Source organism: Eulemur rufifrons, chromosome 7 (genome assembly GCF_041146395.1).
Source record: "Eulemur rufifrons isolate Redbay chromosome 7, OSU_ERuf_1, whole genome shotgun sequence".
Lineage (NCBI taxonomy): Eukaryota > Metazoa > Chordata > Mammalia > Primates > Lemuridae > Eulemur > Eulemur rufifrons.
The window spans coordinates 227,375,122-227,388,241 of record NC_090989.1 but is presented as its reverse complement, the minus strand read 5'-3'; the positions used below and the strand labels follow the sequence as shown (position 1 = coordinate 227,388,241).

The 13,120-nt window shown below is 42.0% G+C and overlaps 1 protein-coding gene across 1 annotated transcript in view; it reads left to right on the top strand.

The window, feature by feature from the left end:
• The window catches only part of GLIS3 (GLIS family zinc finger 3), a 433,080-nt gene that overhangs the window by 384,185 nt on the left and 35,775 nt on the right, over positions 1-13,120 (top strand). The window contains exon 8 of the mRNA XM_069474177.1: positions 155-323. Coding sequence (XP_069330278.1) covers positions 155-323 — 169 coding nt within the window. The remainder of the gene's footprint in view (positions 1-154; positions 324-13,120) is intronic.

The window sequence follows — 13,120 nt, the reverse complement described above, 5'->3', positions numbered from 1 at the left end:
GTATATCCAAGGAGGGGAGAACTGTTCCCTGAAAACCACCCGGAGAAAAACAAACAAGCCCCTAAAATATGCATGCTGTCAGCCTTCGGTATTTAAAAAAAAATGCGGGCTTCATTCGGGGCGCAGTCTCATGCTTGTTCTCCCTTCATTTCAGCTCCCATTTTCTCCAGCAATCATTCAAGCCGAAGTGGAACAGCTGCTGGGGCCGTGCCACCCCCACATCCTGTCAGTCACCCTTCTCCGGGACATAATGTACAGGGGAGCCCGCACCACCCCTCCTCCCAGTTACCTCCACTCACAGCTGTGGACGCGGGAGCTGAGAGGTAAGGCCATCTGTCTCTCTCTCCTAATAGGTGTCGCCGCCAAGCCTCCCTCCACGGAGAAGTGCTTTGACAGTTGCTGAATTTTATTAATAATCCATTGGTGGGTTGAGTTACCCAAAGGTGACATTTTAAAAGTACATCCACAAAGCACGTGGACCAAATATCTCATTATCTGTTTTATTTTTCCATGGAAAAACAAATGAAATGATATTGGCAATCACCCGCTGAAGTGTCGGGTGCTGGAAAAAGGCATCAGAATTTCTGTCTTTCCCACCTTTCCTCAATTTGTTATAGGGACTCAATTGCAGGTTGGAACACTTTGCAGGTGTAAGCCGGTGCCCTTGTCACATAGATCAGAGTATAAAAGGGCACAGGATTTTATATAGGTGACCAGAACGGGGCTGTACACTGAATATACTGATATCACCCTCATAAGTTTCCTAGGGAAAAATTTTGAACAACTATGAACTTCATGATATTTTTACTTCTGGTTTCTCTGTTGGCTCCAGAGGCCTTTGGGGCCTTTCTCATATTCTGCTCCCTAATATCGTGTGTGCTGTTGTGGACCACAAAGCCTGTTTTGGGAGCAGGCTTTAAGTGCACTTCTCCTGCTCCATGGCAAGTGTGTGGCTGAATCAGTGCAGGTAGCTTTGGAAGGAGGTTGGACACATCAGTCCCTCTCTGGGAACTGCCCAGACCTCCTCCAGCGATGTAGAGATCATGCCCATAACTCTCGTCACCTCTCTCCACTTGTCACCTGGCTTGAGTTGGCCTAGCTAGGGTTTACTCCCAGACATCTACAGGGAAAACAGTTCTTGTGGAGACCTCTGTGCAATTGTGGAGTAGTAGGCATTTGGTGAACAAAATATTGGGTTGAATAGGCAGCAGGAGTAAAAGTTTTGAATCTTGGATTTTACCAGCAATCTGCGGTTCCATCATTTTGGGCTTGGTCTATGAATTTGTTAATAGGTATTTTTGAGTCTGATAAACCAAATATTTTATGGTTCATGCCTTGCTCCCTATTTATTAATATTATTTTGTTTAATGAACATCTCTTGAGTACCTGCTATATATTGGAAATTGTGTCAGGTGCTGGGGAGAGAAAGATTATTGAAACATGTTCCTACCCTTAAAGGTAAGGATAGACACATAAACAAAGTATAATAAGGCTATTTGGATAAATGATGTAATAGAGATGCCACAGGGTCCTAAAGAGAATGTCCCTGACTCTGCTCAGGGAGGAAGAGAAAGAAAGACACAGTGATACAGGCATTGAAAGAAGACTAGGGCCTTTCTAGATGGATAAATGGGGAACAGTATCCCAGACAGCAAGAAGGACATATGCAGTTGTGAGAAGGGAGAGGACAGACATCAAGGGAGGCCTCGGTGGGTCAGGATGGCGCATCCAGGGGCCACCTGGCTGATGAAATCAGATACTAGCAGGCTTGCTTATGTGGAACCATAAGTTTAAGGCATTTGCCCCTTATCCTACCAGAAATGAAGAACCATTATGGGCTCTTTATTAGGAGAGAGACACAATCAGATTGACATAACATAGAGAAAGAATTTAGGTGACAAGATGATAGAGTAATTGAACCTGGAATAAGAGGAAATGAGCTGGAGGCTGTTGCAGGAGTCCTTGTGAGCTACATGACTACTTGCAGTAAGACAACCCAGTAAGAATGGGGATGTTTTATTCAAGAGCTGTTATTTAGGAGGCAGAATCACCACGTTATTAATATATATGTAAAGTAAAGAGAAAGAGCCAAAATTCATTCTTGAGTTTCATACCTAGACACCAAGATAGAAACGTGTGTCGTTAACAGAAATTGAAAATGCAGTAGAGTGTGGTAGTGTGAAGGTGAAAAGGTGTTGAGTGGAGGGGAAGGGGAGGAAGAGGGAATGATAAATTCACTTCAGGAGTTCAAGTTTTAGGTGGTTATGGAAGATCCATGTGGATATGTTTAAGCAATTAGAAATATGAATCAGAAGGTATCAGATTTGTTTTAACAGTTCTATGTACATGGTATAGTATAAACAAATCATTAGCCTCCTCCCATAGGATCTGTCAGCAAAGCCATGCAAATAGTAATCATCCACTAAAGGAAATCTGTCCTTCCACTTACCTGATATAGTCCTAAATGTTGAGACAATCAGGTTTTTTTTTAGCATTTTATATAGTTTTCAGTTGGGTTTTAAGTAATATTAGCTGTGGGCTTTTCATCATCTCATCTCACTCTGCCTAGCTGAGAATCAAACCACACAAGGTGGTGAAGCTCAGAAACGCTCAACGGGAACCTCCCGTCTTCACGGCCTCTCCTTTCCAGTAGTCCAGACAGTCCTGAACAGGAGTGTAACAGAAGAGCAATCATTGTGTTTCTTTTTTGTACACGGCCTTTAAAGGAATACATGTAGACAAATAGTGTAAACATTATTGGAGTCAAAAACAACCACCACAACCCAGACACCTGAAGTTTGCATCCCAGGTCTGACAGTTGCTAACTTTTGGCTGTTGGCAAGTTCCTTAGCTAATCCTGCTTGAGGTTTGTTTGTTTGTTTGTTTAACATTTTCTTTCAAAATTTTTTAATTTCTCTCTATCGAAAGTTTGTAAACATATAAAAAGTTTCTAGAATAGTACAATGAATACCCATACACCCTGCACCTGTATTCACCCATTGTTGGTATTTTGCGCATGTTCTCTCTCTCTCTCTCCCTCTCTCTCATTCCTTCTCTCTCTCCCTCTCTCTCACTGACTTGGGAGAGTCTTAGTTTGCCGGCTTGCTTGCCTTTTGTTTCTGAACCATTTGAGAGATAGCTGCAGACATCATTGAGCTCTAGCCCTAATTACTTCAGTAGAGATCTCCCAAGGAGGACAGTCTCTTACATAAATCCAGTGTCATAATCACACCCAGGAAATTTAACAGTTAGATAGTACTGTTATCTAAGAGTCAATCGATATTCAAATTTCCCCAATTTTCTGAATAATGCCCTTTATAGCTGGAATTTTTTCTTTCTTTCTTTCATTTCCTTTTTATGATTCAGGGACCTAATAAGGATCACACAGTACATTTAATTTTCATTTCTTTTTTTGTCTGCTTCAATCTAATGAAGTTCCCCAGCTTTTTATGATGATGATGATGACGATGATTATTGTGTTTCAGGATATTGACAGTTTTTGAAGGACTCGGGACATTTATTTTAGACAATGTTCCATGGTTTGGATTTGTTGAATTGTTTTCTCCCGAATAGATTCATTGTAAACATTTTTGGCAGGAATACCACATAGGTGATACGGTATTCGTCAGCTTTTTTGAGCCTTAGTGTGTATGTACCTCATGGGGAATTAGGATTCAAAGACCCTAAGCAGCTAAAGCGCCTAGCAAGTTATGTGGCATGAGGCCGGCCTTCAGCAGCTGTGGATCTAATAGAGAGACAGGCGACCTTGGCCCAGTTGAGTGATTGCATTTAGAAGCCAGAGGATGTTGTTAAATGATCACAGTGGTTGATAGTGTAAATAGCTGTGGAAGGGGAAACGGAGAGGAAGGAGACGGTCCTTTACGTGAGTGGGTGGCCGAACTGGACATCTGCACCGTGGCGGTTTTGCCTCGCTGCTGCTTTCTCCCCCCAGGATGTGCGCTCCTTCCCCGCACCGCCCACCCGCCGCGGGCAAGTGCGACTGTGGTAGGCTCTCTCTTCCCACCAGGTCTGGAGAGGAGGATGACATGAAACAGCCCTGAATTATTCACTGGGTTTGCATTAGTGTCCAGCATAAAAACACTCGGAGGAAATGTGCTTACCTTCCGCTTTTGGTTTATGTATCTTTGCCTCTGTTTGCCTGGGAAATCCCCCAGTAAAAACTCCAGCAGTTTTCTTAACGGAAATAGGTTTATCACACTTTGCGATTTTTAGTGGGAAACTGGCATCTTTTCCTGCTTTGTGGGCATTGATTCATCATTTACTTAGCTTTAACTTGTTTAAAAAAATGGGCTGAGTCACTGTCAGAAGTCAGGAAAGGTCCACCACATCTAACCAGTTAGCATCAGGTTCTTTGATCCTTCCATCATAAAATAAAATAAATGCAAGTTCTCTCGATTTGACACGGTTCCGTTTTTATTTTGAAATATTATCTGAATGACACATCATTTCAGTGATTTAAGCAGTACCACACCACATCACCTCATGTTGATTCAAACTTATTATGGGAAGTACTGTTGTACTATGTCATATTGAACGAGCCAGTGGTACTTTATGTTTATGACAGTGGCTTCCCATGAGAGGAACTCCGTGTCTTTGGAAATGTTAGTTCACTGGATTTCATGGTAAGCCTGTTAGACCAGAGAAAACAAAAATACTGATGGGGGTTCCTTTTTGAAATGGAGAAATCTTACAGTCCCAAGAGTAAACCTGCAGGATTAGTGTTGCACATCTTGTGCAAAAGAATGTCAGCTTCCCCTCTTCATTCTAAACATGGTGTGCCCTGTCATGCAAGGGACAGAGCTTAAGGAGACTTGTAGATTGACCACAGTGAAGACACTTATAAAAGGGCTTCCTATAAGCCCCACTTCTGAACCAGAAAAGACTAAAAAGAAAGGGCGAATGTAGGGGGGAAAAACACAATGTTTTTGCTGTTCTCTCACCAACAATCAACATAGAACACTTCTGTGACCAGATATCTGGGCATTTTTTCCCCACCCATCAAGCAAAAAATCCATTCTGCAGTGGACACTGGGTGTCCTCTAATTCAAGTCTATTCTGACCTTATCTACTTGGAAATAGTGTCATATCACACAGGGTGAGGACTCAATCTCCAAGACTGTCCCCCACTTCCAGTGTCAATCTCAAGCCCAGGTTATTTTGCCTGTGCATCTAACCAACTGGCTATAAATTGGGGTTCCCACAGCCCCCTTCTTGGGTTTGATCAAGTTGCTAGGACAACTCACAGAACTTAGGGAAAACTAACCTCTATTTACCGGTTTATTTTACAAAGGAGAGAGATGAAGAGATGAACAGGCATGTGGGAAGGGGCGTAGAACTTCTATGCCCTCTCTGGGTTCGCCACCCTCCAGGAACCTCCATGTGTTCTACTGTTTGAAAGCTCTCTGAACCCAGTCCTTTTGGGTTTTTATGAAGGCTTCATTAAATACACATGATTGATTATATCATTGGCCATTGGTGACTGGCTTAATCTTCAGCCCCTCTCCTCTAGGAGGTTGAGGGTAGGGCTGAAAGTCCCAATCCTCTAATCCTGCCTGGGTATTTCCAGGTGACCAGCCTCCATCCTGAAGCTACCTAGAGGCTGCCAGCCATTAATCAGCTCATTAGCATACAAAAAGACACATCACTTTTGAAGATACCAAGGATTTTAGGAGTTGTATGTGGGGAATAGGGAGGAAGACCAAAGATATACTTCATAACGTCACAGAAAGAAAGAATGTAGTGTCATCAGGGAGTATGCAATCTAGTACATGAATCAATAGCAGAAAATGTTAGAAATAATGGTTTTTAGAAAGCAGTCAGAGTATCTTTACCAAATAAGGAATGCCAATTTCTTGAGTCCCTATGGAGTATTGAAAAGCCCATTTTTCATTCATAATGTGTTATTTAGATGTGGCATTGCTAGAATTCCAGACATTTTCATACATGTGTGGTCTTTCTATGCCTTTCAGTAAACAAGACTAACTTTCACAGATATCACTGTCTGTTCTATCACTGGAAATGTAGGGTTGCTTGCCTGGATGCTAAGGGGCCAGCGGCAGCAGCCATTTTTGATTTAATGGCTTTGCAGTTCTGTACGGTTCTTTAGTTCTAGTCAAACCGGTCTGTTCAGTGACTTCTGACTTAGTTCGCTTGCTTCTGCATCGTAATTCAGGCTTTATCTCTATCTAGAGACTTCCCTTCATCCTGGATCAAATGTTACCAGCCTTTGGAGCTCAGCTTAGTCTTAACCAGGAAGCCTCCTCTGCCTCTCACAATTCACAGGATTAAGCCTCCCTGATGAATCCAGTGGTTCTTATTATCTGTCTCCTGTATTGACCATTTACCAGATGTCACCATGCTACCTAGATTATTAGCTTTTGGAGGGCAGGAACCTTAAGTCTCCTGATAACCTCTAGAGGGCCTTGTACTGAGTAGTACAGTGGTGGGTGCTGAGGAAGATTTGACAAGGGAAGAGGCCCATGAGGGGAATGCCTGGGAAACAGGAGGTCATTGTCAACTCCCACTGTCCGGGTGGGAGGTTCCCACAAAGCAATGGTCCCCTTGATTTATTGGTCAGAAAGGCAATGACCCTACTTCTCAAGGTTCCCACCATCTTGTGTAACCTGTATATTTGATACAAATAGTTCCTCTGACACATACATCCATGCATGCACACACATTGCCAGGAGTCCCTTGCCATCATCCATTGCTGGTTCCCTGCATTGCTTTCTTGTGGTCTTGAATACTGGAGGCTCCATACTCACCATTCTCTCTTCTTTGTACAGGTAGCATCTGAACAGCTCAAAACTAGGCCTGCTGCTTAACTCTTCTTTCCTTCCCAGGACTTTCTGAGCAATCAGGGACATTGGTATCTTCACCCACTCAGCTTTTTCACAGCCATATATATATATATATATATATATATACACACACACACACACACACACACGCACACATAATCTTTCCTCTCTCTTCTTAATCTAGTATATATGCAATAATCATGAACAGCATATCCAATATTAAAGCTTATGAAAATATATCCAAGCATCAGGGGTTTATTTGTGCATTGCTGCTTTCACTTAGCTGGTATTTGTGTACCAGGCAATATGCTGGACACTAAATAAGACTTAGCAAGAGTCCTGCCCTTTCAGGACAACCGAGTCGATAGGCACCCATAATTCAGAGCATTATGAAGGAGGCATACAGAAAGAGCACATAACCCGAAATGGGGAGGAAGGACTAGAGAAAGAAATATCTCCCTGAAATCTGAAGGTCTACAGGCAACAATGGTGTGTGCAACAAGGGGTGTATATTAATGCAAAAGCTAAGAGGAAAGAGAGCTAGCAAGGATGGAGCTCACTGTGTAAATGAAGGAGTAACCTCATTAGCCACGTTAAGGAGTTGGGGCTGTATCTTGAGGACAAGAATTTGTATATTTGGCCAATAAGGGCACTTTTGCTTGTTAATACAGTTCATAAAGACACTTTTGTCCCTTGCAATTCCAAGCTTATGTGTTATAGTTATAACCTACCAAGGCTTTGAAGAGTCACTGAGTGCCAAAAATAAAAATTACCACCATGTTAGAGATGAAGGGACAAACATCTAGAAATCTGAATTTTAATATCAACAACAACTTGACCTCACTTGTCTCTGTGATACCAGAAAGGACTTGGATATGACTAAGAGTTATCCACATGGCTGTGTGTCATCCTACAGTTGCATTTACCCGGTGAGCACCACTCTGAGGGATCCTTAATGTGTGTCACAGACCCCATCTCACGAGTATAGAAACATACCTAACTTAGAAGACAGTAAATAAACTCAGGCAATAAATAAAGGTTTTCAGTCTTGATCATTGGAATGATTGAGAAAAGCCATAGTCAAAACACAAATATAAGCCTCAAATGGCCATTTTTATCAGCCTGCATGTTGGTGTCCACATCATCCTCTGGTAGAGTCTGTCACTGTGGTGCCCATCAGTGTCAGGTGACCGTGAGCATCATTCTTTCTCTTTGGTCTACAGCACTTTCTGTTTAGAAGTCAAGCTGTTATCCTCATTTACCATCCCATGAGGGGATCAATTTCTTTCCAGAAAGGTGACTTCCATAGACATTCAAAATTAGGAGAGGTGGGATCCAAAATCCACTCTCTACCCCAACTCACACACACGCACCCTACTTGAGAATTACTGAATGTGATAAAAGTTGTTCCTGATGTCAATGTGAACACTACAGAGGCGGAAAATTCCCACATCCGAGCCTTGAAAGCGAGATTAGAGCTTTGGGTCTTAGATTAGAAAAGGCTGGTGGCCTTTTCCTGTTTTGTGTTCTTTAAATCTGTGGAAAGTTCCTGCTACTTCTCAATGTTTATTCTAGAGCAGAATGGCCCACCAGTCTCTGTACTTCTTAATTGTTGAGGGTCCATGACCACAGCCACGCTCCATTCTCTGTAGCCAACATCAGTGGGGTCATTGGCCTTTGGAATGAACTTTCTTTTCACAGAGATCATCACCTGACTAATATCTCCTTAAATAAAACCCCCTCATGTACTCCAGGAGGCACACATACACTTACAAGGAAATCGATGATATTGGTTACTTTCTTCTTTTTGGCCTAGTGATTGTGAATAGCTTTATGGGAAAAATAAAATAAAACAATAACAGCAATAACAACAACAAAAAAAAAAAACATCACTGAACTGGCTTCCCTAGGCTTTTCTGATCTATCTTTGATTTAAATGTCCATATGGTCTGTAAAACTTTTGTGAACATAATATTCAGAGTCTAGTATGTTTCTTTTTTTTATATATATTTTTTAATTTTTCCTTTTTTGTTTTCTCTCTTTACCGCACTCTGAGGATGTAAATGTTTCTTGATACTGGAGGAAAATGAAGAATTTAATCTACATGGCTATCTTCAATTTACTGTTAAAAAACTAAAAAGCCCAGGAGTTACCCTTGATTCCTCCCGTTGCCCAAACACTCTCACATTTAATTCATCTGTTCATGCTGCCTTAAAAATTCAGTTCAAGCCTAATGGACTCCATCCGAGTTCTAGCCACCAGCCCCTCCCATCTCAAACGTAACAGCCTCCTAACTGTTCCCTCCACGCCCCATCTTTCCTACCCACGGTCTTCTACCCTCCCCCACTAGCACACACAGGGCCTTCGCTCCACACCACAGGAGCTACCCTTTGCAATGCTAGTGGATCATCTCTTTCCTGCTCACACCTCTCCTCCCATCATACTTGGAATAAAATCCAAACTCCGTTTTGTAGTGGATTTGGCCCTCTATGGTCTGGCCTCAGCCAAATTGACCTACCATTGTTCCCTTGTTTAATCTGCTCCAGGCATACTGGCCTTCTTCCTGTTTCTAGAAAATGCCAAGTAATCTTAACTAAGGGCCTTTGCACTTACTGTTCCAGAAATCTGAAAGGTACTTTCACCAGAACTTCACGACTTGTGCCTTCATTTCTGGTGTCTGCTGAAATATTACCCCTTTGGAAAGAGGCCTTTCTTGACAACATTTATATAAAAGTTTCCTTCTTCAGCATCACTTTACTTCCTAATTCTGCTTTATTTTTCTCCATCGGCATATCACTCTCTGAAATTAAGCTTTGTTTACTGATCTGCTCACATTCCACTACAGTGGAAAGTCCCTGAGCAGAGACTATGTCAAATTCATTGCTACCTTGTCCACAACCTTTACCCCTCAGTGCTTATAAGGGAACCTGAGGAATTTTGTGGAATGAATGAATGTGGATGGAGGGGAGGAACACTGCTATGATCCCTTTATTATTTCTGGGGAAAGTGACCCTGAGTATGTGATCGTTGTACTTCCACCTCCACACTCTCCTCTGGGTCAGTTCACGGGAAGGTAGGAGACGTTATATGAGCAGGCACTCCCCCAAGAAAACAGCTCCACTCCTGATTCCAGTATTTGTTCATATCAGATTATTCACCATATTTATTTTTTATTTTGAAAGGCACTGGTTCTTCATTCTAGATTAATTACAAGCACACATGAAAAACCAACTATTAGGACGCCTGTAAAAGGAACTGTTTTTTTAATTGCCAGGGAAGTCATTTGGCCTCTGAATGCCAAATCAACCATCTTTATTTTGTTCCCACATTCCAAACAAATCCACCTCATGTTAAGCCCAAGATGATGTTTTCTTAGTCCCCTTGGATTTTTAGTCAGGAAAGTGAGTCATGACAGTAACAAGGAAGGCTTGGGTGAAATAGAGGTGGTTTTTTTTTTTTTTTTTTTTTTTCTTGCAACCTCTACTTCAGTGCATTAGCATGAAGCAACAATGGAGGTTACACTAGGCCATGGTAGTACTCACATGTGTCAGTGTGCTCTTGTCATATGCTGTCTCTGAAACAGCAAGTCATATGGAGCCGGAATTCCCAAAGTGAAAGCCCTTAAGTCCAAGTCTTTCTAACCCAAGTCAAGACATCCACCTATTCCAAAGTGCCTCCTCCCTGCCATACAACAGGCTGTTCAAAGGGAAGCCTCTGCCTACTGTTTTAACCGCATGATCTAGAAATCATCGTCTTTTCCCCTTCGAAGTAGGGGCAGCTGGGAGACTTAGCTGCTAAGAGACTGTCGTTTTGCAGGTGAAGGACTGTTTATCTGTGGTCAGGAGACTGTTGAGGTGAGCTAAAACCAACAGGCATAGTTCTTTGGATGAGTCTTTTTGTGTCCTTTTCTGAGAAATAGTCTGTGGTAGCTTTTCTGTTTAGTTCCAAGGAGAAGAGATTTTCTGTTTTAGTCATCCTATAACCGAGCTCAAGCTCATACCACTCACCGCAAGACAGTCGATAAGTTGAGAGGCAAGGCGTTGGGGAAGGAAAGCGACTTTTTAATTCTGAGGGCCAGCAAAGCAAGAAGATGGCGGACTAATGTCCTAAAGAGCCATCTAAGTTAGTATGAACTTTGGGTTCCTTTTATCTTAAGGGAAGAGGAAGGCGGGGAGGTGGATTGCAAGAGGTACCTGAGGACTGCAGACATTTGGGTGTTATCGAGGATCCAAGGGGTGTGTAAAAACTTCTCTGCTCTTGGTCAGTTAACTTTGGAGGACAAAGTTCAGGATGTCCCTAAAAATCTTTTAACATAGCATTGTTACTTGAGTGTATAGCTCTCTTACCTCCTCAGGAGTTAATTTTGGAAAAGGGACAGATGATTGTCACCTTTCTTCTAGCCTATGTGCAGAACTAAGCAGAAGCTTTTAACCTAAAGGATATTACTGCAGGGGGACAGAAGAAAGGTGGAGCTATAATAGCTATGCTAAGCTTCCCTTGCACTATTACAGTCCTTCTTCTAAGAATAAATGACTGGGCTCATATTCTGGAATAAATATTCTCCCTTGAGAACTACAAATGATGCAAATATAATGTCCACTTGGACATCTGCACTAATTGGGTAAATGTAACATCTACCTGGGCACAAGAATTGGCACCAAGTTGGAAGCCAAGCCAACAGAACCAGTGTACAGAACCTCAGCACATTCAACAGAGTAGTAGTTCTTCAATAGCAACGACCAATATTTATTAAATAGCTATTTTTGCATAATACTAGATAAGGTGCTGGAGACACAAAATAGTAGCAAACATTTGAGGATTTATGCTTATTCTATCTATAAGAGCCAAGAGCCCTTCTCCAACTGTGAATCTTAAAATATATGCTATTTCCTTCAATTCATTTCTATAGTCAAGTGTTGAGTTTTACCTTCAAGAGAAGGTGCAGAAAATTCCTTTGTGGTTACTACAATAGTAACCTGACATCCTGCAGATGAAAAAAAAAAACCATGTATAAACAGGACATGTTATTACTGACTGAACCACCACCAAGCTAGTTTCTTTTCAAATGTATGGATTATATTGCCTTTTGAAGTCTTGTTTGGCAGTGGCTTCCAAAGGCACCTGGCCATACTTGGCAGGAGTACTGCATTTGAACTTGGTTCTCAGAGTTCTTCTGGTGTCTTCAAGAGACTCATATTTGCATTTTGAAACCATGAGAAAGGTATGGGATAGTCCATTTTTGATGGGCCTATGCCTCCCTTTCTCCTGTTTAGACAAAGAAAACACTTATTTTTTTTCTCATTTCTCATCTGGCATTCTCATTACATTCACTTCTGAATGTTTTTCTTTCATCTAATGCATTCTATTATTGCAAAGCAGATTGAACACTGTGTCTGACACCATGCTGAACAAGAGAAAGATTGTTCCCTTTGCTGCAGGACCATGAGTTAATCCCCTTGCTCTAACCTACTGTGAGCAGCCCAAGGGGTGATATCATTGCAGATTTTTTTTTTTCATAGCAGATTTTTTTTTTTTTTTTTTTTTTTCTACATCAAATGTCCGGGACCACTCTGGATACGTTTTCTTCTGGTTGGTGCTTTTTTAAAAAGAGGATTTGGCAGAATCAGACTTTTCTTCTCTCTCTCTCCCCATCATGTCAGATTCTGAAATAGACAAACAACTGAGTCAAAGCCAATTCTGCAGTCAAGTTATTCCAGAAAACTCCCGTTCTTGGTCCTGCATAATTCATTTCTCTGACATACCCTAGATGTTCCCCCCCTCCTCCCATTTCATTTCCACAGGGGAGAAATATTGCAATGTCCTGGGCCCTGATTCAGCATTTACCAGAAAAAAAAAATACACTTCTCTGCCTTGGGCATTGATTACTTTGTTTTCTTGACTTACAACTTGCTCCCTATACCCAAGTGGAGAAACTTTCCTCCAGAACACTCTGTCCTTCCTATTTCCCACAACCACTTACTCATTCTGATATATTTGAGAGTCTCCTTTAAGAAGCCTTGTTGATCGTTTCTGCTACAGCCAACTGCACAGCCCTCATTGGGTCGTGCTCAGTGGAGGCTCAGGCAGTCATTTTTGAGTCTTGGTCTTGTCCAACCTGATGAATTATTTGCAGTTAAATTGACCCAGCCTTTTGTAAGGAGACAGAAACACTAAGCCCTTCTCGGGCACAGCTTCCGCTCTTTGACTCTTTGGGGACAGAGTCCTCAGACGGACATACAGCTCTGGGCCTGCTTTGGTCCTGCCCAGATGGACAGCGTTGCAATTACCCACACTTCCCA